Genomic DNA, 26,720 nt, shown 5'->3' with positions numbered 1-26,720 from the left:
GATGAAAGGCAGCTAGTTATGGATAAAGCTAATGAAAAGGTTCATCGTCTGCATTAGAATTCCAATGGGACCCCCAACCCAGCTGGGATGATTCCCTTGACAAAGCCCAACTGGGAAGCACATAGGGGGACCTAGCACCCCTAGAACATTACAGAAGGTACATATCAGAAGCACCCTGAGATGAACCACAGGCACCAGAAAATGTCCGGAGGGTAAACATGACTTTTTTTTTTTTTTGGGGGGGGGGGGGTAAAGTGGCCCAGATAGAAGGAAGCGCCAACATTTAGATGGGGTACTGGGAATGAATCCCTCCCAGACGGTGGACATAGCCTTAAAACTTCACCATACCTGGAAACAAGGGAATTAAAGCAGGGCAATGTTTTCTTGGAAACAGTGTGGGAAATCAGAAGGAGAGGCGGACACAAAAGGAAAAGGGCAAGATCCACTAGGCATCCATCAATGAGCCTGCTGCAAAGAGGAAGGCCACTGAAGAAAGGACTGCCCAGAACTCAAGAAGAAAAAGGGTAGAAACCCTTGCCAGGAAATGTTACAAAGGAACGCGAGTCTGAGGATGAATGAGAAGGCCCAGAGGCTCCCCTAGGCACCTCCCGACCTATTACTACTAGTATTTCCCTACAGGAGCCTTGGCTAATACTAACTGTGGGAAACAAGCTAGCTCAGTGGTCGGCAAACTCATTAGCCAACAGAGCCAAATATCAACAGAACAACAATTGAAATTTCTTTTGAGAGCCGAAAACCGACTTCTGCACATGGGCCATAGTTTCAATCGCACTGTATGTGTGCGCCCGCACGTGGTATTTTGTGGAAGAGCCACACTCAAGAGGCCAAAGAGCCACATGTGGCTCGTGAACCGCAGTTTGCCGACCACCGAGGTAATTGAGTCACTGTATATACAGGAGCTACATACTCAGCACTAAGTACAAAACTAACCAAGGAAAGTGCAGCTGCAGTGATGGTTATTTGAATGACCAACTATTGATACAAAAACAGGTGTTCCTTCACTCTCCAGGATAAATGCCAGCTTGAGAATCAATACCTTACACATAATTATCTCTACCTGCCAGACTGCCTGGTTCCATGGTGGGCCAGCTTTTACTTTGCAAATTGCATGCACCAGTACTTTCCCCGAGAAGCAGCAGTTCTGTATACTGATAGATCCTCCCTTCCCCCAACTGATGGATGAAGGACTTAAACTCCACCTGCAGCCGGACATTCCTAAGCACTGAACCACCAATCAGCACCTGCCAAATACCCTAAGCTCCCGATTCCTAAGTCCCTAGGTCCCTAATCATAAGCCTTACATGAAACCACCAATCAGTGTGTGCTGAGTGTCCTAAGCCCCGCCCCCTCTCTTTCCTTCCCTTAAAAGGTGCCTGCACCCCGGCCTTGGCAGCAGGAAGAAATGACAGAGATGGGACCTCCATCCATTTATCCTGTGAGGTTACAAGGCTCCAGAGTTTTGAAGCGGGGACTTGTTACTGTAGACAGGGAGTGCTGGAGCATCTCCACCATTGGCCAAATGGCTCAGGGGGAGATTCTTACACCAAGAGCACCAAAAGCAGGTAATAGAAATGGACAGTGCCTGAGCTGTCAAAAGCTAGTAATATAGAGACAAGGCCCCTGAGCACACAAAAGCTAGAAAGGTGGTTAGGAAAATGCCTTTCCCTCCCTGCCCGGGTTAAGAACAGTGGGCTTGAGCAGGAGGAGATTGTCCCTGAGACGAGGGGGATGGTCTTTGAGACATGAGTGCACCGCTTTCCCAGGTCTAAATAAATCCTCTCCTTTTGCACCAGCACCTACCTTACAAGTTCAGCTTTCATTGCTATAGGCAGCTGAACCTCTGTTTCTTTGTTCAGTTACAGTAATACATGCAAAACTGCCTGTCTTGCCTTTTGTTAGAATGATGATCTCAAAGCGAAGTATGACTCAAAAAGGTGAAAACTACTGCCCTAAAAAGAGTGATTTATGATTATCTTCTCACTATAAAGTCCAGACAATACTTTTGGTACATATTGTTTTAAGCAAAAGCCAAGACAAAAACTCAAATCATTTCAATTGAAAGGGTCTTTAGCTTGCTCCTATTTACTTGAGGTTATATGACTTGTAAACTAAGGTCTTGTAATTTCTATTCTAATACTTGATAAGAGCAAATATGGATTTATTAAACAGATAAAGTTGGGGAAGACTATTTCTTTTACCAAAAATATAGCCTACCAAGCATTTCTTGAATTTTAAAAACAACAGGAATGCAGGCATGTCTCATGTTTTTGCACATTACTTTATTGCACTCCATGGACGTTAGTTTTTTTTATTTTAACAAAGTGAAAGCAGGACCCTAAATTGGCAAAAAGATTACATTTGTTTTATTGCAATACTCCCTTTGTTACAGGGGTCTGGAACCAAACCTGCAATAGTTCCGAGGGCTGTCTGTACCTACCCTACAGACAAATCCTCTCTAGGCCAGGAGTGGAGCCAATGACACTGGGGGTAGGGAACGTGTTTCAGGTGATTCATACACTTGGTAAGTATTTAATGCCCTTCACGATCACTAAATAAGGGTTATTCCAAATTTAAGTATACCAAACTATGCAAGCTGTACAAAAGCTCTTAAGAATACATTTATAGATAAAAGCAATGGTTTCCAAAATTTCTAGGAGTCAGTTCCAGGTATCCAAAGATGCTAAAAACTAAGTAGGTTTAAAACTGCTGCTCCAGAACACAGAATCTCTGTCTGAAACCATCCCCCCATTCTGTCTAATGATGAACAATGAAAACTTAAGTATAAAAGGTCCCCTGAGAGCTTGTCTTCAAATGCAACCAGGCAGTAGCCAGGAGGGTAGGAAGAGGCAAATCTTTAGGGTGCTGGGCAGGGACTGGGAGACAGAAGGAATGGAACCACAGAGATAGCAGGTGACTAGAGGTGCAACAAGAAAAAGGAAAGCAGACTGAGTACTTCAGACCTTGTCGGGAGAGAAGAAAAAGAGAACTGTGATAACCTTTCAGACCCAAAAAGGTCCATCAGAATCCCAGCCAGTGAAATGAAGATGCGGGGTGTCCGGTTAATAATGCGAATTTTTGTCATCAAAGAAAACATGATAATTTCAAGAGAAACATCAAAAGTGCTTTATTCAAAGTAATGTCCATCACTAGCTATACATTTCCCCATTTTCCAGGTAATTTGTGGTTACAGTCCCAATAGAACTTTTCTTCTTTTGAGGCAAACCAGAGACCCAATTTTCCACTTCTTCATATGTTTTAAAGTGCTGCTCAGAAAGTGTGTGTGCCATTGATCAGAACAAGTGGTAATCTGAAGGAGCAAGGTCTGGTGAATACGGCGGGTGGGTTAATACTTCCCAGACAAGATCTTTTAATGTGTCTTTTAACTGGTTTTGAAGTGTGTGGTGATGCATTATCATGAAGCAAAATTACTTTGCTGTGTCTTCTGGCCCATTCTGGTCATTTCATAATCAAAGCGTGGTTCAAATTGATTATTTGTTATTGGTAATGATCATCAGTATTAACGGTTTCACCTGCTTTTAGAAGCTTATAATACACCACACCTTCCCGATCCCACCAAATGCAGAGCATTGTCTTCTTTCCAAAGCGATTGGGCCTTGCAGTCAATGTTGATGGTTGACCTGGATCAACCCATGATTTTGTGTGTTTGGGCTTCTCAAAATAAAATCCACTTTTCATTGCTAGTCACAATTCAATGCATAAAAGACTTTCTTTCATGCCATTAAAGCAACATTTTACTGATGACTTTTCGGTTTTCCATTTTTCTTTTTTTCAATTGATGTGGCACCCATTTCCTCCCTTTAAAATCTTTCCCACTGCTTGTAAATTGTTTGTTGAACTTTTAATCTTTCTGCAAGTTGTTTTTTAGTTTGACATGCATCTTCATCCAATAATGCTTGTAATTGTTGGTCTTCAAACATTTTCGGTTGACCTGAACATCTTTGTCTTTCACATCAAAATCATCACTTTTAAAGCATTTAAACTAGCATTCATAAGTGTCTTGAGATGGAGCATGTTCACCATAAGCTTCTGGAAGTGTTCAGCAGCACTTTTCTTCAAAATAAAGTAATAAATTAAAACTTCCTGCAAGTGCACTTTTTTTGGCATGAAATTCGACATTTTTAATTGTAAAAATATCTATGATGTTAACATCTTCAGCAAATTTGACATATGAAGTTTTGAAGTTTATTGTCAATACAACAAAACAGTATACATATCAAATCGCATATATATCAACATATATGTAACTCTGTCTATTGAAAAAAATCTGCATTATTAGCCAGTACACCTGGTATTTTAAAAAAGTTCAATCCATACGATACTACTACTGGATTTGCTGGTGACTGAACAGAACACAAATACAATGGCTAGCTTCGAAGACTGGAACTGAAACATTCAATTCATAAAAGGGTTCCACCATATATATGTTTTTTCTTGCCTCTATTTTTTGATTCAAATTTCCTCTGTCCAAATTTCTTAATTTGATAATGATTGATTCATTTTTTAAAATCAAGTAGAAATGATATTGTGATCATCTGATATTTTTATGTCAAAGACTGTTCCTTTTTTCTCTGTATATAACTGAGAAAAGAGTATTTTAATAACAGCTTACTAAGGCTCTTCTATGCAAGCAATGAGAACCCAGAACACATCCAGAAACCTGACATCCTATCCTTTCCACTGACTTCTCTTGTAACCACAGTTAAGTCATCTAGGATCCAAATTTTTCACTTAACAATTAAGAACAAATACAACTGCTCTAATAAGCTTACTAAGCTTACTCAAACACCCAACACATTGAGCGTGTGCCACTCCCAGGACAGTGTGCTGCCTGTGGAACTCCCAAATCAGGGACTTTCCAATCCCACCTGAGCACTAAGTTGTACTACTACTGTTTATCAATACAAGCCAATTAGCTGTGCTATTAAAGCATTTACAACATAGCTTTGCTAAAAGTAAATTCTTTTTTTTTTTTAAATATATTTTATTGATTTTTTACAGAGAGGAAGGGAGAGAGAGAGAGAGCTAGAAACGTCGATGAGAGAGAAACATCGACCAGCTGCCTCCTGCACACCCCCACCCGGGGATGTGCCCACAGCCAACGTACACGCCTTTGACCGGAATCGAACCCAGGACCCTTCAGTCTGCAGACCGACGCTCTACCAGTGAGCCAAACCGGTTTCGGCTGCTACAAGTAAATTCTAAATAAAAGCTGTTGAAACCAATTTATATTTTCAATAGGATCTATATTATAATTTGGAAAATTTCCTTTCTAATCAAGGATTTAACAAAACAAAACATTTAAAAACTTTAAAATATAACCAAAATGTCATACGAAAATGATTTAAACAAATGTATGTTTACAGCAAAACAAAATGGGCATCTGAAACTATAGTTAAATTTTTTACCCATAACAGATATAATATACAATTTTTTTCTTAGAATGTGGAAGAGTTTTCCAGGGATAACTAAAATGGCATAATTTTAGTCAAGTTTAAGACCCATCTATTAAAACACTCCTCAGTCTTCGAGGCTCAGTTCACCTCTTCTATAAAAGTGCCCTGACCTCTGAGGCCAGGGGCAGATAAGATGCTGGGGAAACCATGCCCCAGTTATTGATAAATGTGGCTTCAAGTATTACCTTTTTTTATACAATATATTTGTAACCTTGTATCATTTAATTTTTCTGAATTTTAGTTCCCTCATTTGTAAAGTGTACATAAAATCCCTCCTTTGGGGTCTTGAAGGCTGAATGAAATAAAGTACATAAACCAACAGTGTTACTTATGTAGATGTGTACATAATATGTATATGCTGCCTCTCATTGAACTGTTTCCTCAATTCTTTATGCTTTTACAAGTACTAAAATGAAATGAGCTTATCCTATATAATAAAAGCCTAATATTTTAAGTGCCTGGCTGTTTAACCAATCGCTATGATGTGCACTGACCACCAGAGGGCAGATGCTCCAACCGGTAGGTTAGCTTGCTGCTGGGGTCTGGCAGACTGGGACTGGGCAAGACGCCTGGAGCCCTCCCACAGTCCCTTCCCAGCCCTGATCGTACACCTGTGGAGTCCCTCGGCCTGGCCTTGGGGATCAGGCCAAAACCAGCTCTCTGATATCCCCCAAGGGATCCCAGATGGCAGGCCAGAATGAGGGACTCCACCGGTTCAGACATCCATGCACAGGGCCTCTAATGATAAAATAAAATGCTTAACTCCTGCAAATCAGGTTCCTTCTTAGAAACAGAACACTTATATTTTTCCACTGATTTTTTTTTTTTTTTTTTTTTTTTTTTTTTTTTTTAAGAGAAAGTGGAAGGGAGGTTGAGAGAGAGGGCCAGGGATTGAACCTGCAACTGAGATATATTCCCTTGAGCAGGAATCAAGCCTGGACCCCTCTTCAGTCTCCAGGCGCATGCTCTAATCCCTGAGCAAAAATGGCGAGGGCGAAAACAGAACACTTTCTAACAGTAGTTCTAATATTCCTGCCTTCAATCAACAAATCAAAAATACCAAAGGGACAAAGAAAGACAGTAACTTGGTATCACCTGGACCAAATTTTGCAATGAAGCTTTAGCTTACTTATACAAAGTAAAGACTGTTAAAATCATAAAAAAATTAAGTATACTGCATGTGAGAAATTTCTTCTCTGAAGACAATAACAACAAAAAACTTTCTGTTCTTCAGTGGAATGTCAGTACCATAGAAAACAATGTGCATTTGATTAAGTCATTCACTCATATATATGTTATTATAATATAGTGTATTATAGTATAGTATCATGCAGTATAGTACTAGTATAGTGCATTTAACATAGTATAGTGCATTATAGTATAGTGTATTATAATATAGTATAGTGTAGTATAGTATAGTGCAGTATAGTATGGTATAGTGCAGTATAATAAACTATGGTGCACTGTAATACAATATAGTATAGTGCACTGTAGGATAGTACAGTGCATAGTATAGTGCACTGGTACAACATATCAATGTTTCCAATTTAACCACCCCAACTATACTCCTTATACTTATTAAACTTAGAATAATGATGATAGTAAATATGCAAAGAACTGCAGGTTTCAGGCTACTGAAGATTACAACACAAGAAGTAAACTGTAATTTAACCGAGCTTATATTGTAACCAACCTAAAGGAGAGGGCTGCCCCCGTATAACTCCATTCTTGGTTCTCTCTTCCAAGTCCATAACTTCCTTGTATATCAATTCTGAAAAAGAGGTGAACAAAAACAAACTTTAAAGTCTGAAAGCCAACTGCACAAGATGTCTGTTTTAAATAAATATTTTTTACACACATTAAGTACTTCAAATAGTATCCTCCAATGGTAGAGGGTCCATGTCAGCCTAAGATTCAAAGATATTAAAAACAATTCTTTGATCCTCAGCCATGAATTATGTTGAAAGGAACAAAATCTCTGACTTAACTGGTGTTCCTAGCGGTGGATTAAAGATAGAGCTGTGATTAGAAACCTTGCACCCTGTACTACGCCACGTGAGACCACATTTCACGCTGTACTGCACACGCTTGTTTAACGATGTCTCAGTGAGGGCTCGAATCACCTGTCTTATTAGTGTCTATTTCCTGACAGGGCCTCGGATTTGTAGGCATTAACCCAAACCTGTTAAAGGATTTAAATGAAAGAGTGGGGGAAGAATGGTATAAAAACACATTGGTATTTTTATAAAAGAAGAGGCAGATAGCCACACCTGAAAACCTTAAAACCTGCAGCCTGACATGCTGTCACTGCCACACTTTCTCCCCGGGACCCGGGACCCTGCCCTCTGCCTGCTGTGGGCGGTGGGCTGGGAGGATGCCCACCCAGGCAGCTGCACCAGATGCCGCCCTGCGTTCTCCTCCGTCGCCTGACGCTGAGTGTGATGGGCCTGTGACTGAACATCTACTGAAGAACCACCTTCTGGTAGAAGCTACAGAGCCATTGTTCCTCATTGTTTTGGGGTCCTGGAATACTTTAAGAACTGCAGAAAAGCAATGTACCTCTGCTGAGAAAATGTGCAGGCAAAATTTTAGCAAAGAATTTTAAGGAGTTTGTAAATCTTTAAACTTCAGATAAAGAATCTGTGATTATAGGGTATGACAAAGTTTCTGTTGGTAATAAGGTAAAACAAGTTGATATGTTGAAATGAACAAGTGCTTAGAGACACCTAAATTCGCTTGCTATGGTGAACTTCTTGGACTTGGAAGGAGAAAAATAGGAAATCTTGATAGAGGGAAGAATGGGGAAAGCTTTACTGCAAAGAAACAAAAAGGAATGATAAGCATTCCAGGTAGGATTTTTTTTTTTTTAATGAGAAAACAGCACCCCTTTATGAAAAGGAATTAGGTAGACAAACAAGAGCTAATTAGCAGTACTAACTGGGCAAAGTGATCTGCAGTTAATGGCTTTGGCAATGGATTTCTTTGCGTTATGATGCTAAAACTTGTCAGCAGATCTTGAAAGAGGCAGTGAGCGGGTAATCACGGAAAATCATGTGGGACTAAAAGGAAATGATTCAGAATAAAGGCGAACCTGTCTAGAATCCTCAAAAATCCCAGGTATGTCCTTATACAAACAAAACCCTTATGTTCCAATGATTTTAAGATGCACTTTTTCTTACAATGTCTCTGACATTGGGTTGTATAACCAGTGGCAAATTATGGTGTGTTTACAATTGGTGGCCTACTAAGATTCCATGAGATAGGAGAATATCAGTTTAGATATTTCCATACTATACACTCTGGCCCACAATTAGATCTTTGCGTATTATCTATTACAAGTAAAAATGTACTCGGTTCTACCCAATTGCATCATTCTGGTAGACTCTACATAGTCTAACTACATGTCTGTGAGAGTCAACCCAGAGAAAACTAATCTCTGGTTATATTTCTATGAAGAAAGAATCAAATTCATTCCTCCCAAATAAATTTATAACTGGATTACCTGTTTTAATTATTATTATTATTTTGGCTGGGTACAGTGAACTTTGACAAAACAGGGCTCCCTATACCGCTCCCCTTCTTTAGGGGCCTGGGATGGAAACGGAGGTCAGGAGATTCTCAGCGTGTAGAGGGATCGATCTGGAGCCAGGACTCCCCAGCAGCTGAGGGATCTTTTTCCTCTCGCTGGGGCTGGTGGTCCAGAGGGCTCTTACTCCTTGGAGGCCATGTGGACCATAAGGACCACCACCCTGTTGCTGTAGCCAAATTCATTGTCAGACCAGAAAACGAGCTTGACAAGTGGTCATTGAGGGCAATGCCAGCTCCAGCATCAAAGGTGGAGGAGTGGGTGTCACTGTTAAGAGTCGCAGGAGACAGCCTGGTCCTCAGTGTAGCCCAAGTTGCCCTTGAGGGGGCCCTCTGACGCCTGCTTCACTACCTTCTTGATATTATCATATTTGGCAGCTTTCTCCAGGCATCAGGTCAGATCCACAACAGACACGTTGGGGGTGGGGACACGGAAGGCCATGCCAGTGAGCTTCCCATTCAGCTCAAGAATGACCTTGCCCACAGCCTTGCAACGCCAATAGAAGCAGCGATGATGTTCTGGGCAGCCCCTTGGCCATCATGCCACAGCTTCCCAGAGGGGGCCATCACTGTCTTCCTGGTGGCAGTGATGGCATGGACTGTGCCATGAGTCCCTCCGCGATGCCAAAGTTGTCATGGATGACCTTGGCCAGGGGGGCCAAGCAGTTGGTGGTGCAGAAGGCATTGCTGACAATCTTGAGGGAGTTGTCATACTTGTCATTGTTCACAACCATCACAAACGGGGGCATCCACAGAAGGGGCAGAGATGATGACCCTCTTGGCTCTGCCCTTCAAGAGAGCCCCAGCTTTCTCCATGGTAGTGAAGTCACCGGTGGACTCCACCACATACTCAGCATCAGCATCACCCCATTTGATGTTGGTGGGATCTCACTCCTGGAAGATGGAGATGGACTTTCCACTGATAACAAGCTTCCTGTTCTCAGCCTTGACTATGCCTTTGAACTTGACACGAGTAGAATCTCACTGGAACATGTGCACCATGTAGTTGAGGTCAATGAAGGGGTCACTGATAGCGACAATATCCACTTTGCCAGAGTTAAAAGCAGTCCTGACCAGGTGCCCAATGATGCCAAGTCTGTTCACTCTGACCTTCACTATCGTGTCTCAGGGTTGTGGCTGGCGCAGCGCAGGAAGAGAGGCTGTCTGATGAATAGGAGGAGCAGAGAGCCCACCTGTCTGTTTCATACCTCTGCAGTCCCTTTCGCTTTCCCAGTGTGTAGGCACGTAGCAAGTCTTCTGTACCCAGCTATTTAAGTTCAGGTAAAAAGTGGATCAAGTGACTTGCCCCAAGTCATGTAGTTATAAAAGTGGTCCAAATACCACAGAACAACAACACAAATGAGGTAAACAGGATAAAAAATTACCTGGCCTAACTATCCCAGGGAATCTTTTTTTTTTTTTTTTTTTAATTTGTTAATCCTTACCTGAGGATATTTTTTTCTGTTGATTCTGAGAGAGAGAGCAACATCGATGTGAGATACATCAATTGGTTACCTCCTGAATGTGCCCCGACCAGGGTTGGGGACTGAACCTGCCAACAACCCAAGTGCATGCCCTAGACCCGGAATCCAACCCAAGACTTTCGGTGCATAGGCTGATGCTTTAACCACTGAGAGCAATACAGGCCAGGCCATCCCAGGGAATCTTTTATAGAAATAAGTATTTCACTATCGAAGCATTATTAATGTTCAACTACATTCATAAAATAAAACTACTATATTAGTTTTGCAAAGATTAAAAATTAACTCTCTGTGGGTGAACTCCCTGATAGACAGTCCTTTACAGTGCTGACAGAAATATAAACCACTACAATTTCTTTGAAGGTAATCTGGAAATAATTGAAAAATATCCTTTGGCAGAGCAAATCTTATAGGACTTTTTTTATTGGCATGTTCTCACATTTGTACAAGAGCACTGCAGTTGTAATAACAACAGACTGGACACAACTTGAGTGCTCTGCAAATGGGAGCTGGGTATAGAAACTGACACAGCTGGACAGCTGGGAATCCATGTGCCAGGCATATGGAGCAGGAGAGGGTGATCTCTCATGGGATTACACCTACAGAGCACACTACCAATGAAGATCAAAGCAGGTGGGAGAGTAGAAGGGGGAGATCCAAACACACAGGCTTGTGTACTTGTAAACTACGAAAGAACAAAATACTCTGAAAAGAACTAATGTTTCTGTGTCTGGATAAGGGACGTGAGAGATTAGGAGTGACACTATACTTTCTGTCCGGAAGACAAAACAGGCTGGGTGCTTCATGTGTTAAGTAAGGGAGGAAAAGAGATCTACTTTCTATTTTTGCAAAAAATACTAATGATAATATTACCATATATGAATTATCCAATCTAATAAAGAGGGAACATGCTAATTGATGTCACAAAGATGGCTGCGCCCACAGCTAAAGCCAAGTTCTCATACGGAGCCTTAACGATCAATCAGCAGGGACCTGAGGCTACGCCTCCCCCACTCCCCATGGGGCTTGACATGGGATCTCAGGCCACATCCCCCACCCAGCAGGGCTTGACAGGGGACCTCTGGCTGCAGCCACCGCCCTGGTGTCAGGCTGGGGCACCTCAGGCCACACCCCCCACCCCAGCGCTAGGCCAGGGGACCTGAGGCTATGCCCCTCGCCCCAGTCTAGGCTGGGAGACTTCAGGCCATGCCCCCTGTCCTGGTGCTGGGCCTAAGGACCTGAGGCTATGTCCCCTGCCCGGCGAGGCTTGACAAGGGTGGGACTGACCAGGTCTGGATCTAGCCCAATGGAGGGGGGTAGGCGATTTTGAGGGGCATGTGGATGGGTGGGTACTTGACTCTGGGTCCCATGGTGCTCCCAGACTCTGACAGGAGAAAGGCTTTCATATACAATTTTACTAATTTTCTTTCATCTCTGACACTTCTATTATAGAGAAAGAGCAAACAGGAATATAAATTATTTCCTCTAATTAATCCTCTTTTAATGTGCACGAATTTTATGCACCGGGCCATTAGTCCTATATAATAAAAGGCTAATATGCAAATAGAACAAATGGTGGAACAACCGAACAACTGGTTGCTAAGATGTGTGCTGAACACCAGGGGGCATGAGCAAAACATGGGGGTATTGGCCACAGCAGAATGGTAGAGCAGGTGAGTGGGGCAGGGCGCAGGTCACTGTCATGAGGGTGAGCCTCTGGTGGTTACTGAAAATTCTTTGCTCCCACACACTGTGGTCCTGCCTGGCACTTGCACCGGCCCCGGTCGCTTGGCGCCATCAGTGGGTGCAATCTGCGGCTGCCAGCCCTGACCACCCCTCAGGGCTTTTCCACTTCTCTCTGCTGCTAAAGGGCGATTGGGGCCAGCAACCACCTCTTGTACCCACTGTCAGCAACAGCCCCACTCGCACCTGCTGCCAGTGCCCCGTGCCAGTCCTGATCACTTGGCGCCATCAGTGGGTGCAAGTGGCAGATGACATCCCTGATCGCCCCAGAGGGCTTCTCCACCTCCCCTGCTCCTGAGGGGTGATCGGGGCAGCAGCTGTTGCTCGCACCTGCTGACAGAGCCAGCTCCACCTGCACCCACTGCTGGCACCAGCCCTAATCGTTTCACGCCTTCAGCTGGTGGGAGAGGGGCTGGCGTTGTCAGCGTGTGGGAGCACAGTGGTAGGAGGGGTTGCAGGTAGAGAGGTAGAGGGGGTGGAAGTGAAGGGGGTTGGGGGGGGCAGTGGTAGGAAGAGTCAGGTGGGGATGTGAAGGATGGGCCGAAACCCATCCCTGTGCCCATCTCAGCCTCACAGCCCACAGTTCCTTTCAAGTGTAGGAATTCATACACTGGGCCCCTAGTGAATAATATAAAGTATCTCTAGTTTCCTCAACATGATGAACAAATCAACACAATAAGCCAGAAGCTCTCTCAGCTCCATCTCTCAGGATCTGGTGAATGTTACCTTTCCACTCTTCTATTGTGTGTTCCCGTTCATCTAATTGCTTGTCAGGTATTTTTGGTGGTGGCTGAAAAACAAAAGGCAGCAATAATTGAGTCAGTTTACTAGGAGTATGGAAATCATCATAATTATTTGAAATGTCATCTAAACAGCAAGGGCTTATAAAAATACATTATTAGACCAGAGTGATGAATCATCTTTGATGTAGAGAGTAGTTTTGGAAGAATCCTTCCTGACAGGAAAAAAATATTTAACCAACTTTTTATTTTCTTCCAGCTTTTGAAATGGTCAATTTATTTACATTATAGAACTTACATAAAGGGCTCTGCTTTGGACACAATAATTTGTTTTATAACTGAGTTAGGATGTCCTCCCAAAGCATTCAGTGTTCTAGCTCATCAGATCAGGTATCAAGATAAGAAGGTAAGAAGCTGAGACAGGGAACTTTATTTTGTGTAGGAAGTGCTTGGGTAAGCTCATTACTTACGGCACTTTTAAATGCAAAACAGAAAACCGCATCATCATTTACCTATATTTTTATTTAAAACTATAGGCTCAGTGCACAAATTCGTGCACAGATGGGGTCCAGCCAGCTCGCCCTGATGGTGGCAGATTGGGCCAGGCGGGCAGGGGAGAAGAGATGCAGGTTTGCTGCCTAACCCCACCCCCCTACCAGGGTTGGGAGGGCCAATTAGGGCCAGGCTGGCTGGGGGAAGGAGCTGAGGGTGGTTGCAGGGGATGGGAGAGCCAAACAGGCCAAGTGGTTGGCCGCTGCAGTGTGCATCACAGCAACCGGTCGTTCTGCTGTTCTAGTCGCTTGGCTTTTATATATATATATAGATTAAAATGTTTCCTCCAAACCCAACCTTAATTCTAACTGTAAGGGGTATGACTTCTTTAAACATAAAGAGAAGAACTTACAGCCTCCGCCTCGGAAGGGTCATACCAGACGTTGATGTATGGGTGCTGAAGAGCTTCATCCACAGAGATCCTTTTAGATGCGTCAATCACCAGCATTTTGGATAACAAATCCCTCGCCTGACTGGCTGCAAAAATAATGATGTGAATGTATAAGTACCTCATAAAGGCTTTTAAAAATAGCAATACATTTCAGAAACTTGAAATGCTCATTTTTTTTTTTTAAAGTATGTGCTTTTGAAAGTATTTTACTATAAAATCAGGTTATACATGATGAAAAAATTCAGTTACAGAAAAAATGACTAAAACCTTACTCTGTTCCACCACCCAGAAATAATCTTAGTATATGCTCCATAATAATATGCACACACACACACACACGCACACACACACACGCACGCACGTACGCGCGCGCACACGCACACACACACACAAGCACGCACGTGCGCGCGCACACACACACACACACACACACACACAGAATTAAATAATTTATTAAAAGTACCTTTAAGTTTGTTGTGTTCTGAGTCAGCAGGGAAGAGCACATCAGGGAAGAGTTTCTCAAAGCTGTATCCAGCATATTTAGGTCTGTTTTCAACGTAAGTCCTTACTGTTGGTTGTAGTTTCTTCATGAATTCAGGACATGGTGTTCCAAGCTGTTCAATAACTTTATTCCACTGATCAATATCTAATATCAAATAGCTAAGAAAAATACTCCGTATCTAATGTTCAACACATAGTCATAGCAGTATTAAAATAACAAGAAAATAATAATTATAAAATTCTAAAAAAGAATGTGGCAGTTACAAATCTTTTATCTTATAGCCACCTTGCAAAAGGTGGACAGAAAGGGTCAACAAACAAGCACCGATAATCTTATTTAGAGAGAGGGGGGGGGGGAATTAATTTTATCATATAAATGAAAGCTTAGCCCAACTGGTGCGGCTCAGTGGTTGAGTGCCATCCCATGTACCAATATGTCACCAGTTCTAGTCCCAGTAAGGGCACATGCTCAGATTGTGGGCTTGATCCCTAATAGGGGGTTTGCAGGAGGCAGCAGATCCATGTTTCTCTCTCATTAATGTTTCTATCTCTCCCTTCCTCCCCTCTTCCCTTTCTAAAAAATCAACAAAAACGTATTTTAAAAAATGAAAGCTTAAACCAACAAATTCCAAATACAAATGACAAGTGACTCAAAAAATAATGATAATTACTACCCACAGGCACTCTAACTGTAAACTGTACACAATTCTGGAATACAAAAAAATTTTTTTCTGGCTCATCTGAAAATGTGAATGCATATCCTAAAGCAGTGGTTCTCAACCTTTCTAATGCCGCGACCCTTTAATACAGATCCTCGTATTGTGGTGACCCCAACCATAAAATTATTTCCGTTGCTACTTCATAACTATAATTTTGCTACTGTTAGGAATCGTAATGTAAATATCTGTGTTTTCCAATGGTCGTAGGCTCTACAGCAGCAGTTCTCTGAGAATCACTAGCAGGGTCGCCTAAGACCACACAGATATTTACATTACGATTCTTAACAGTAGCAAAATTATAGTTATGAAGTAGCAACGGAAATAATTTTATGGTTGGGGTCACAACAACACGAGGATCTGAATTAAAGGGTCAAAGTGTAAGAAGGGTTGAGAACCACTGTCTTAGAGGCTAAGAAATATTTCTTATAATCTGTCCTTTTCTTTTTTTTTTTTGAGAATTTTCTACACTAACAGAAAACTTGTAAAAATGACAGCTTTGATACAAGTGGCATTTTCCTTTGCCATGCTTTCTTTAACTTAGGTAATAAACTCTGAAAGCTCTGAAACCTGTGAACATGACTCGATATTTGATAAGTTGTTGAGGTTAGAACTTCCTATCTCCTTCCTCCTGAGTCTTCACACTGCCAGTCCTCCCTGAGACTAGAACCAAAGCCCTCTGATTAACTAAGTGCCGTGGTCGGCAAACTGCGCCTTAAGAGCCACATGCGGCTCTTTGGCCCCTTGAGTGTGGCTCTTCTACAAAATACCACGACCTGGGCGAGTCTATTTTGAAGAAGTGGCATTAGAAGAAGTTTAAGTTTAAAAAATTTGGCTCTCAAAAGAAATTTCAATCGTCGTACTGTTGATATTTGACTCCGTTAACTAATGAGTTTGCTGACCACTGACCTAGTGCATGTGGTTTTCCCATGCCACCTCCTAAAATAAGTCTCAGGGTTACTAGCTGATAAACACATCACACATCACTTGCTAGCAGTGTAAATATTAAAATAGTCGTTGAACAAAAAGCATGACTCCAAGTCTACTTACACCATAATAAAACTGTTACTGCTGAAATTCTCAGATGAAAAGATCAGTATGTTATGTTGAGAAATGAGACAACAACCCAAAGACAGGAAACACAAAGCACAGTAACACAAAGGGAGGTGGGGGAAGGGGGATAAAACAAAAGGATGGCCAGAAGCAACAGACAATTCCAAAATGCATATTAAAGTCCTAAGTGCTTCTAGACTTAATCAAGTGCATACCTAAGTATTAGAAATTTTTAATTTCTAATTAAATTTTTAATTTCTAATTTAAGCCAACAAGTAATTGTGGATAATTAACTTGGGCAGTTCTCAGAAACAACATGACACAATCAATACGTGGGGGAGGGAAATCTATGTCAACTAGCAGGTGGCATTTTGAAAGAGTAGAATAATTTAACAATATTATTAGGGAGAGACAAAATACATTATATTTGACCTATCTGAAGTGCTGTCATACATTTTGACCTTTAGAAACTACATTTTAGGCCAAAGATAAGGATACGATCTGTACCTGGGAACAAAACACCACCTTTGATCATTTCTCCCATGATGCACCCAACTGACCAAATGTCAACTGAAAACAAAATGCAATGACATTAACATAAAGAATTTGGTTAAAGTAAAAAAAAAAAAATAAACATTGAAAAAAATTACGCACACCATGTATACTTTAAAATTATAGAAAGCAGTACAAAATAAAAATGAGTGACAGTGAATGTGCTCTAACTACCAGCAGAGACTGTATTTCCTGCTGCCAGACGCAGCCTACGAACATTTCAGCTTCTCATCTCAGCAGTGTGTGAACTATAATGGCCACAAACTAGCTGTTTAAAACCCGCCCCCCGTATGAATAAGCCATCTCCATCCCCATTGGCGAACGTAAGGAAGTCATCACTAATCTCACTGCTGCAGCAGCACAAGGATACAGTCCCTTCCTGGGAAGAGGATTTTGTGGCAAACCATTTCTCCCATAATGCACCCCACAGACCATAAATCCACTATATGTTTGCAGCACAAAAGGAAAAGCAAAGCAAAAAGTCATTAAAATCAAAGAAGCATAATATGACTGCATTATATAACAACTACAAAACATCACAAAAAGAAAAGTGATTTTAATTTTAGCTAATGGAATAATTTAAAACAAAATATTTTTCAAAAGGCTTTGAATTACAAAAGCAGATGGTGAAATGTGGCCTTTTAACTATATATCTAATTTTAAAGTGAGAGCCATGCACAGAAATAATGTAGATAAAAATCCCATACAATTTGTCACTGGAAATTTGTTTATAAAATATAAAATAGCAGCAAACATAAACTTTGTAAATAAGGTTGAAAAAGTACACAAGGTAGCAAATTTTAAAAAGTGGAATCTTGACAATATTTTGAGGTTCAACTGTGCATTATTATGCTCTCTCTTTAAGACAACAAAAAGGCATGAGCAGAAATAATTTAGCATGTTAAATATTTAACAGAAAGCATGCATTTCTATGAATAATTACAGTTAAGAATTAATCCAAAGCCCTTTATCAATTTTCAAACTGAATTTCATAAATGTACTTGAGTGGTGCTTTGTCTATTTTGAATTGCAAGTCACTTGTTTCCTCAACAATGCTGTGCTACATCTACCCTACAATCCCAACAGGAACAAGTGCATAGACAGTGAATAAATGATCAAGGCAGAAAACTCAGCAAAAAGTTTATATCATGTTTTCTACCTAAAGTCTTTAAGCCCATAAAACTAAGTTGCTTTTGATTGAAGATGTTTAGTTTTGGTTGAACACAGTCTGAAAGTTCCCACTTCAATGGAACCTCTAATCAATGCTAAAAACATCTGCTAGACACAGAAATGGGCAATTTGAGGATCTCCATCTGCTTCATCAAAACTGATAGTGCACCCTGATATCTCTGGGCGAGAAAATCAGATAAAAAGAGGAGAGCAGGTGCTGGCAGCTTACTAGGAAAAGAGGGGAAGACAGCAATTTAAAAGGAAAGCCTTAGAAACTTTGTTTTTGAAGCTTGAAGGTCTAAATATTTTAAGGGTAAAAAAGGAAAAGGGTAGAAATTGATGTCAAAGAGAGAGACACCTGTACCCACATTGGAGGACTTAGGAAAGGTAAGTGTACTTCCTAGTACACTCCTTTACAAGGAGACTGCCAGTTCACCACAGACTCAAAGGAGCGAAACTGGAAAGAAATTTTGGAATACCTTTGGAATTAAAGTTTCTCTAAAATTTAATATTAAAATAAAGGCAAATATTTTTATATTTATAGTACGATTCAACTTTCAAAGACAAAAATTTAGAGTAAAGTTAATATTCATAAATCAGTTCAGAGGGAAAAAATTCCAGGATTTTCATTTCTGGTAAAAATCTATTACAATAAAATTTCCCTATAGATTATAGAGAATAACAAACTTTACTTAAATACCCAGGACACAAGTTATGTAGAAAACTTTAAGAAATCATATAAACCCATGTTTAAGCAGATTATGAAAGTGGCAAGCATGCAAAGCAGTTCTTGTCTGGGTCAGTGAAGACTTTCTCAACATGATAAGCCTGGTTCACGCATAAAACTTCCTTTAATGGGTCTATAGCCAACTAGCAGCTTAAATATATTCCATTATATTAAACTTTCTACAAAGCTTTGAGGTAGCTTGCAATAAAAGGCAAAATTAAGGTTATTAATACAGGTGACGGCGGGTGGAGGAAGTTCTTATGTTTGCCCTTGATGGCTAATGTGTTATCATCATTAAGCATTACATTTGACTCAGTTTCCTGAGATCAAAAAAGAAAAGAAAGAAAAATAAGGTCATCTACATAACTCTTATCTACGAGGAAAGCAAGTCCATTTTTAATATGGTATTTTTTCTTAGTGCTAATTCCTGGCAGGGAGCTATCTCCCCAAATCACACTTATAGGACACAGAGCGACACATTACACAGTAGCTGAGACAGTCAATGGTTTTAAAGCAAAAGCAAAAGCAATCTTCATGTTGGTTACTCGCATCAATTCTAAAAAAACAACAACAAACCTAATAAACAACAATAACAAAACCTCAATGAGTCTAATATTAAATCTAACTCACTTGATCTCTAGGGTATAAGACAATTTTAGATAGTAAGAAAACAAAACAGCCTGTTTATTTAAGAACAAAAGAATAGGAAATGTTTAAAGCATTTGTTTTTAATTAGCTCAGAAAATAAAAGGAAGTTAAAATCCTCAGTTCAACGTTATCTTTTCTAAAAATGAATCAAGAAGATTGACTTAATACAGTTTCTTAATTCAAAGCAAGCTGCTAGGAAAAAGCTCAGGCCCCATTCCAAGCAGTGCTTTGGATGAAGTTACCACAAGTCAATAAAGGCCTGTCTGTGTACTCACTCACCCCCTGTCTGAGTCAACAACATTTCTTCTTAATATGTGTATGTTTAATTTTTTAATAAATACTGGGCTTCAAGTCCTTTAAGAAATAAAGAATAAAAGACTGCTATGACATATACAAATATTTTGCAGTTCACAAGTTATCAGATCACTGATAAAACAATTGATGCAAACTGTTTATTTCTCTCACTATAATCGGTATCATGGCATAAACTCATTATAATAGGCACATTTGAGGAATTCACTTGATGGCATTTTAATTTATGAATCTATAATAATCTATAGGGAAATTTTATTATAATAGATTTTTACCAGAAATGAAAATCCTGGAATTTTTTTCCTCTGAACTGACAATTTTCTTCAACCTTGATTCTAATGCCGATATACGTAACTGAATATACCAACACATAATATGCCATTTCTTTAAGGCTGGACACAGGGCATTGATGAAAATTTCCTACAAGAGGTCACCTTTATTATCCTTCAGCTCTGTAGATGGCTTTATTTTGGTTCTTCAAATTCACCCTAAGTGCTATTGCTAGTAGTTCTAGACTCAGGGGGTTGGAAACATGTGCAAATGTCACTAACAGCAAACTAAACTTCATACAAAAGATAAACTGTCAGTTTACTATCGATATATATATTCCTTGAGCCCATGTTGGAAATATTCACTGTAAAGTTACAGGAAAGTAAATTTCAGAGGCCATGGCAACAAAGTCTTTATCCAAAGTAGTGTTGATAGTTACGTATTTGTAATTAAATAGACAGGTGCCCTAAGTTTTTCCAAACATTTATGACAAAATTTAGAGTTACTTTCAAACTCTTAATAAAATACTTCAGTGACATATATTTAACCCTTTGCACTCCGAACCATTCTGGACATTGGCTACCAGCTACTCGACGCTACTCTGCGGCTGAAACGTGCGTTGAAATAACTCAATTCCCCGTAATCACTAATAAACTGCAATGTCCCCTGAAAGGGGACATCCGAGTGATATGCTAGAATTCCGATGTCCCCTGAGAGGGGACAGCGGAGTGCAAAGGGTTAACTATGCACTTCAGCTTCAATATTTACATAAGCAATCTCATAAAATAGAACAGCATTTCAAGTAAACGTGTTTTCTGACCGTTTTCTTTGTAGCCCATCCCTAGGATGACTTCAGGTGCTCGGTAGTAGCGAGTCACTACGTAAGGAGTCATCATGAAACTCGTTCCTGCAGTCCTGGCCAATCCAAAGTCAAGAATCTTCAAAGTGCAGTCTGATTTTACTACAATATTACTGGGCTTCAAGTCCTTTAAGAAATAAAGAATAAAAGACTGCTATGACATATACAAATATTTTGCAGTTCACAAGTTATCAGATCACTGATAAAACAATTCATGCAAACTGTTTATTTCTCTCACCATAATCTGTATCATGGCATAAATTCATTATGAGGAATTCACTTGATGGCATTTTAATTTATGAATACAATTATTAGAGAATTTAGTAGTATTTTATTTGCTAGAAATTATGATTAGCTAGTAATTTTTGATCAAGTGGAGTAAAGGAACTACATCTTAAAGCTCACATAAGCCCTTGCTGGTTTGGCTCAGTGAATAGAGCGTAAGCCTGCAGACTGAAGGGTCCCAGGTTCAATTCCAGTCAAGGGTTGCGGGCTCTATCTCCAGTGTGGGGCATGCAGGAGGCAGCCTATCAATAATTGTCTTTCATCATTGATTTTGTTTCTACCTCTCTCCCCCTCTCCCTTCCTCTCTGAAGTCAATAATAAAAAATCTATAATAATAAAAGTATAATATGCTAATTAGACCAGACATCCTTCAGGACAACCTTCCAGACAAAGCTGGGGTTTGTGAGGGAAGCCCGGGTCCCAGGTGCCAGAGGGAAGCAGTGCCAGCAGTTAGGAGAAGGAAGGCCTACTCTTGCACAAATTTCATGCATCAGGCCTCTAGTGTTCAAAAATAAAAAAGATCAGCCGAAACCAGTTTGGCTCAATGGATAGAGTGTCGGCTTGGGGACTGAAGGGTCCCGGGTTTGATTCCAGTCAAGGGCATGTGCCTTGGTTGCGGGCATATCCCCGGTGGGGGGTGTGCAAGAGGCAGTTGATGGATGACTCTCTTTCATCGATGTTATTAACTCTATCTCTCTCCCTTCCTCTCTGTAAAAAATAAATAAAATAAAAATAAATAAATAAAATAATAAAAAAGAAAAAAGAACACATAAAACAAATACGGTAAAAGAAAGACAGAATCATAAGGTAGCATTTATATTCACTTGTATACTAAATTATAGGCATTAAAAAAACTAATTTTAAAGTCACAATGAAGTTTGTGTAGATATTGCAAATCAACAACTGACCATTTTATGTCAATCCAAACCAAGTGTCATTTGACCTCTCGCATTGGCAGATGGCCAAGTCTCACAGTCCTCAGCAGTCTTTCCCACACTGACTGCTCGTCCCAAATCACACAAATTTGTAAAATCTCTGTCTGCTCATAGAGGTAGGAGAGCATTATCTTGGTGCCACTAATCTATATAATTCCTTGCTGTTAATGCTACTAAATGTCTTTGTGAAGGATTTTCCAGCTTCACAAGCTGACCCAAGTTTCAAGCAATTCCATGGTTGGTCGTTAAAATGAAGGCAGCAGCGTAAAAACTCATGGCTTCTAGTTCAAGACATTTTGCCTGTTAGCTCCCATGAATCCTACTGTGAACCAAGAGACCACAGAAAGCAAACATGCATCCATAACACAAACACACTCCATTACGGGTACTGATGGCCTGAAAGGCACTGACTGCTTTTCCAACGTCTCTCTCCAGGAAAAACTGTATGTTATATTTAGCATCTTTTCATAGGCAATCATGGATGGATTTAGAAGATATGTAACCCAAGGGCTTTATCAAATTAAAAATAGAGATCAACAGGCTTAGTGAAACAGAAGATGAAATTTTTCATTATTGTTGTTACATAAATAAGATGTTGGCACTATTTGCAAAATACAATACTCAGCAAAGTAACTCTGCATGTTCAAGAAAAACCTTACAAGCTTTGATACCGTTTCAAAGTCTACTGTGATGGGTAAAGATCAATGGCTCTTTACACTACTGCATCCTCATCTAGAAATACAATTCTAATTTTAAACATTTTATTTTGGAAAATTAAGAGTAAAATACACTTAAAAATATTTTTAAAGAAAAACTGTCCAAAAATGGCTCAAAAAGTATTACCTGAAATCTACCCTTATCTATCAATAGGATAAGCATTCTACAGATGCTAGGACCATATGAGAACAACTGAATTGGTGTGAATTTGTAGCAGAGTGGAACGAAGCTAACATTATTCCATCTTCTCTCACAGTTTCTAGCCTCCTCACAATGAGGTAGGTAGTCAGGCAAGCCTAACGGAGGTCAGTTCTGGGAAGCGGATGCGAGTGAGAACATACAGAGGGCATCCTGCTGTCTGCCCTGCTCTGGTGATCATAACATTCCAGGCGGTGGACCCTGTCTGTGTGGGTGGGTGGCTGAGCATCAAGGTAAAGCAGAGTCCTCACCCATCATGACCTGCACTGGACATGCAATGTGGGAAATAAACCTTAGTTGGTAACCACTGAGAATTCAGGGTTTGTTACTAGCATAGCGCAGTTGTGACATTGTGATTTATAATTACTTATATATTTGGTTTTTGTCTCAATTACTGAGACAGAGCTCCTAAAAACCTTAGAATTTCTTTCTTTCTTTAAAAAAATTTTTTTTATTGGTGTGGTGTTTTTTTGAATGTGAAAGAGAAAGGGAGAGAGAGAGAGAGAAACATTGATCAGCTCTCTCTTGGACATACTCTGACCTGAGATCGGACGGACACTTGGGTTTGTGCCCTGACCTAGAATCAAACTTAACCCTTCGGTGCACAGGACAACACCAACCAGGGCAAGAATTCCTTAATTAATAAGAGAAAAAGGTGATTGTTATTTTTAAAGCCCTTTTCACCCTGAGCTTATGTTAATGGGGTGGCTTGCAAAGCCTAAAGGATGGGGGCTGGCTGCCAAGGGAACCAACATAGTGATTTGAGCTTCACCTTTCAGACCCACTCCCAGACCTCAGCTAGTGTTCAATTACCAATGGTAATGATTCAATCAACATGCCTAAGAAGGAAATGAAGACTCCATTAAAACCACAGAAGACAAGATTTGGTGTGAACATGTGAAGATCTGAGGAGTGGCGCACCCAGGAAAGGCATGGAGCTCCACCCCTCTTCCCACATTCCTTCCCTATGCATCTCCCTTTGGCTTTCCCTGAGGAACGTCCTTTGGAATAGCTGGTAGTTTGCTAAGTAAAATGTTGTCCTGAGTTCTGTGAGCAGCTCTGGCAAATACATTGAACCTGAGTAGAAAGATGTGGGAACCTCTGAATGGCACCCAGGAGGTCAGAACCACAGTAATAACCAGGGTTTGTGGTCGGCATCGGAATGGGGGCAGTCTGATGAGGCTGAGCTTTGAACCTTTGAATCTGATGCTGTCTCCAGGTAGAAAGGGTCAGACGAAATTAAACTGTAGGACACCAGCTGAAGTACAGAAAACCTGAGAACTGTTTGGTAAGAAAAACTCACACACTGTGTCACCAGTGGTACTGAGTGCAGTAAACTCAGAGCCTGCTCTTCCTTCTCGCCGGTCCATTCTGATATCCCTGAAACTGGTGCCAGGCAGGGTGCTACTCTTCCACATACGTGACCACAGCTTAGCCGTCAAGTAGGAGGCAGCAGGGACACTAATCCCACAGCTGGAAAAAGCGATCCAGGTTATACAGTGGCAATGCCTCTGAAGACACTGTCACATGGAAGAACTCGCAGGCACAGCCCTGCAGAATGAAGCGGAGGCTCTCGAGAAGGGCTGGCAAGGGAAGGCCTGCCTGTGAAGAAACAGCCACACTCACTCAGCTGCTCATTGTCTATGGCCATTCTGTGTTACACTAGCAAAGCCATAACAGAGCTTGTATCACCTGTAAAGCCTAAAATACTTACTATTTGGCCTTGCCTTTACAAAGTCAGTTTGGGGAAGAAGTGATTGGAAAGTAACGTTTTCGTAGTGTGTGTTGGTGGCTACTGGATAGGTTTGGAAGAACTGTAGTGCAGTAAACATAACACAGAGCACTGCTGTGCAGTAAACACAATTTACTGCCACGTGACAAGTAGAAATGAAAGGGAACAGAGTTAAGAATGTTAGGGCCTTGCCATTCTGGAAAAATTAAAAGTTACTAGACACTTACAAAAAAAGCAGAGTATATAGCAGTTATCTTCTCCTCCCAGCCCGGTATACCTCTATACCTTCTAGAACTCCTTCAATCAGCAGACTGTGAGAGAATGTGATGTCCACCAAATCTGAAGACAAGTTTTAAATGAGCTTGCTTGATTTAGCTTGGTTCTCCTCTCCTATCTTTCACCATGAGAAAAGGATGAGCCCAATGAAGGCACTCCTTCAGCCCAGACCAGCGGTTTACAAACTTTTTCATCTCATGACACATATAACATAGTTGCTAAAATTCTGCAGCACGCCAAAAAAAATTATTTTTTGCTGATCTGACAAAAATACGACGACATTCTATGGGGAAAAAGGTCAATGCCCCTGATAAGTAGTCAGGTATTGCATGTTTTAAACATTCTTCCTGTGCATTGGGTGAAAACTGCTGGCCTAGACAATGACACCAGACCATGGAATCAGAATGATAACTAAGGATAAGTAAGCATGAATATCTCAGATGCATAATTGTCTTAAAATAGTTAATTTGAGCACACATATACATATTTATTTTATTATATAAGTTAGGATATTTGTTATAAGGTAGCTCAGAAAAAAAATATACTTCCACTTAATTAAGTACATTTTCAAAAATTCCTCCCAAATTAGATGCAATTATTTTTAAAGAATAAGCTAGAATTAAAACTAAAATACAAAAACATATGTCCACACAAAAACTTGTATATGAATGTTCATGTCCACATTACTTAGGCAAAAAAAAAAAAAAAGGCAACAGCTGACTGTCCATCAAGTAGTAAAATGGGATTAAACACATGTGGTATATCTAATTAGTGAAATATTATTTGGCAATAAAAAATAAGTGAAATGACACGTGATACGTACATGGATGAACCACATATTATATAATTACATTTACAACTGAACCTTGAACTACATGGGTTGGATATGGAGAGGTCCATTTATATGTGAACTTTTTTCAATAAATACAGTAAATGTATTTTCTCTTATGATTTTCTTAATATTTTCATTTTTCTAGCTCACTTTATTGTATAACTGCAGCACATAATATATATAACATACCAAATATATGTTAAATGACTATGTTATTGATAAGGCTTCTGGTCAACAGGAGGCTATTTGTAATTAAATTTAGGGAGAGTCAAAAGTTACGTGCAGATGGTGGGCACACAATACAATATACAGATGAGGTATCATAGAATTGTACTCTTAAAGCCTATATAATTTTATTAACCAGTATCATCCAATAAATTTAATTAAAGCTTTCAAAAAAAGAAGTTATATGCACATTTTTTTACTGCATTGGAGGGGGTCTGTCTCTAACCCCCATGTTGTTCAAGGGTCAACTATGTATGAAATGCCCAGAATAAGCAAATACATGGAGACAGAAAGGAGACTAGTGGTTGCTGAGGGCTAGAGTTCGTGCAGGTGACAGGGAAGAATGAGAACTGAAGGCTAATGACTGAAGTTTCTTTAAGGAGGGCAAAAATGTTCTACTAGTAGATGATGGCGATGTTTGCACACCTTTGGATATAATAAAAATGCTGAATTATATACTTAAAGTGGTAAATTGTATGGCATGTGAATTATGGCTCAGTAAATCAGTTAAAAGCATAGGCTACAAAAATAGAAAATGCTTCTGAATATATACAAGAAACAGCTCTGGTGCATATTCAATTTTATATAATTATTAATGATAGCAGGCATTATATTAACTGCTTAATTTTATTTTATTTTTTTAACTATATTTTATTGATTTTGTACAGAGAGGAAGGGAGAGAGATAGAGAGCTAGAAACATTGATGAGAGAGAGTCATCGATCA

General features: G+C 40.2%; 1 protein-coding gene and 1 pseudogene across 7 annotated transcripts in view; both read right to left on the bottom strand.

Annotated features, from left to right (window-relative positions):
* The window catches only part of MAPK8 (mitogen-activated protein kinase 8), a 98,049-nt gene that overhangs the window by 5,950 nt on the left and 65,379 nt on the right, over positions 1-26,720 (bottom strand). For 3 of the 6 annotated variants that reach the window (XM_084904182.1, XM_084904179.1, XM_084904180.1), the window contains 6 exons: positions 20,757-20,922; positions 16,756-16,827; positions 14,451-14,633; positions 13,949-14,073; positions 13,031-13,094; positions 7,189-7,266 (listed from right to left, as the gene is read on the bottom strand). In XM_084904182.1, the coding sequence (XP_084760308.1) occupies positions 7,189-7,266; positions 13,031-13,094; positions 13,949-14,073; positions 14,451-14,633; positions 16,756-16,827; positions 20,757-20,922 (688 nt within the window). Of the gene's footprint in view, positions 1-3,120; positions 4,093-7,188; positions 7,267-13,030; positions 13,095-13,948; positions 14,074-14,450; positions 14,634-16,755; positions 16,828-17,179; positions 17,252-20,756; positions 20,923-26,720 lie in introns of those variants that run through there. The other 3 variants (XM_084904183.1, XM_084904181.1, XM_084904184.1) reach the window with 2 other exon arrangements.
* LOC311632546 (glyceraldehyde-3-phosphate dehydrogenase-like) lies at positions 7,747-12,735 on the bottom strand (annotated as a pseudogene). The gene has a single exon. The product of its transcript is annotated as a glyceraldehyde-3-phosphate dehydrogenase-like (transcript).

This window comes from Pipistrellus hanaki (genome assembly GCF_964339955.1).
Source record: "Pipistrellus hanaki genome assembly, chromosome: 14".
Classification (NCBI taxonomy): domain Eukaryota; kingdom Metazoa; phylum Chordata; class Mammalia; order Chiroptera; family Vespertilionidae; genus Pipistrellus; species Pipistrellus hanaki.
Note: the sequence above shows the minus strand (reverse complement) of the source record. Positions and strands in the feature narration are given on the sequence as shown.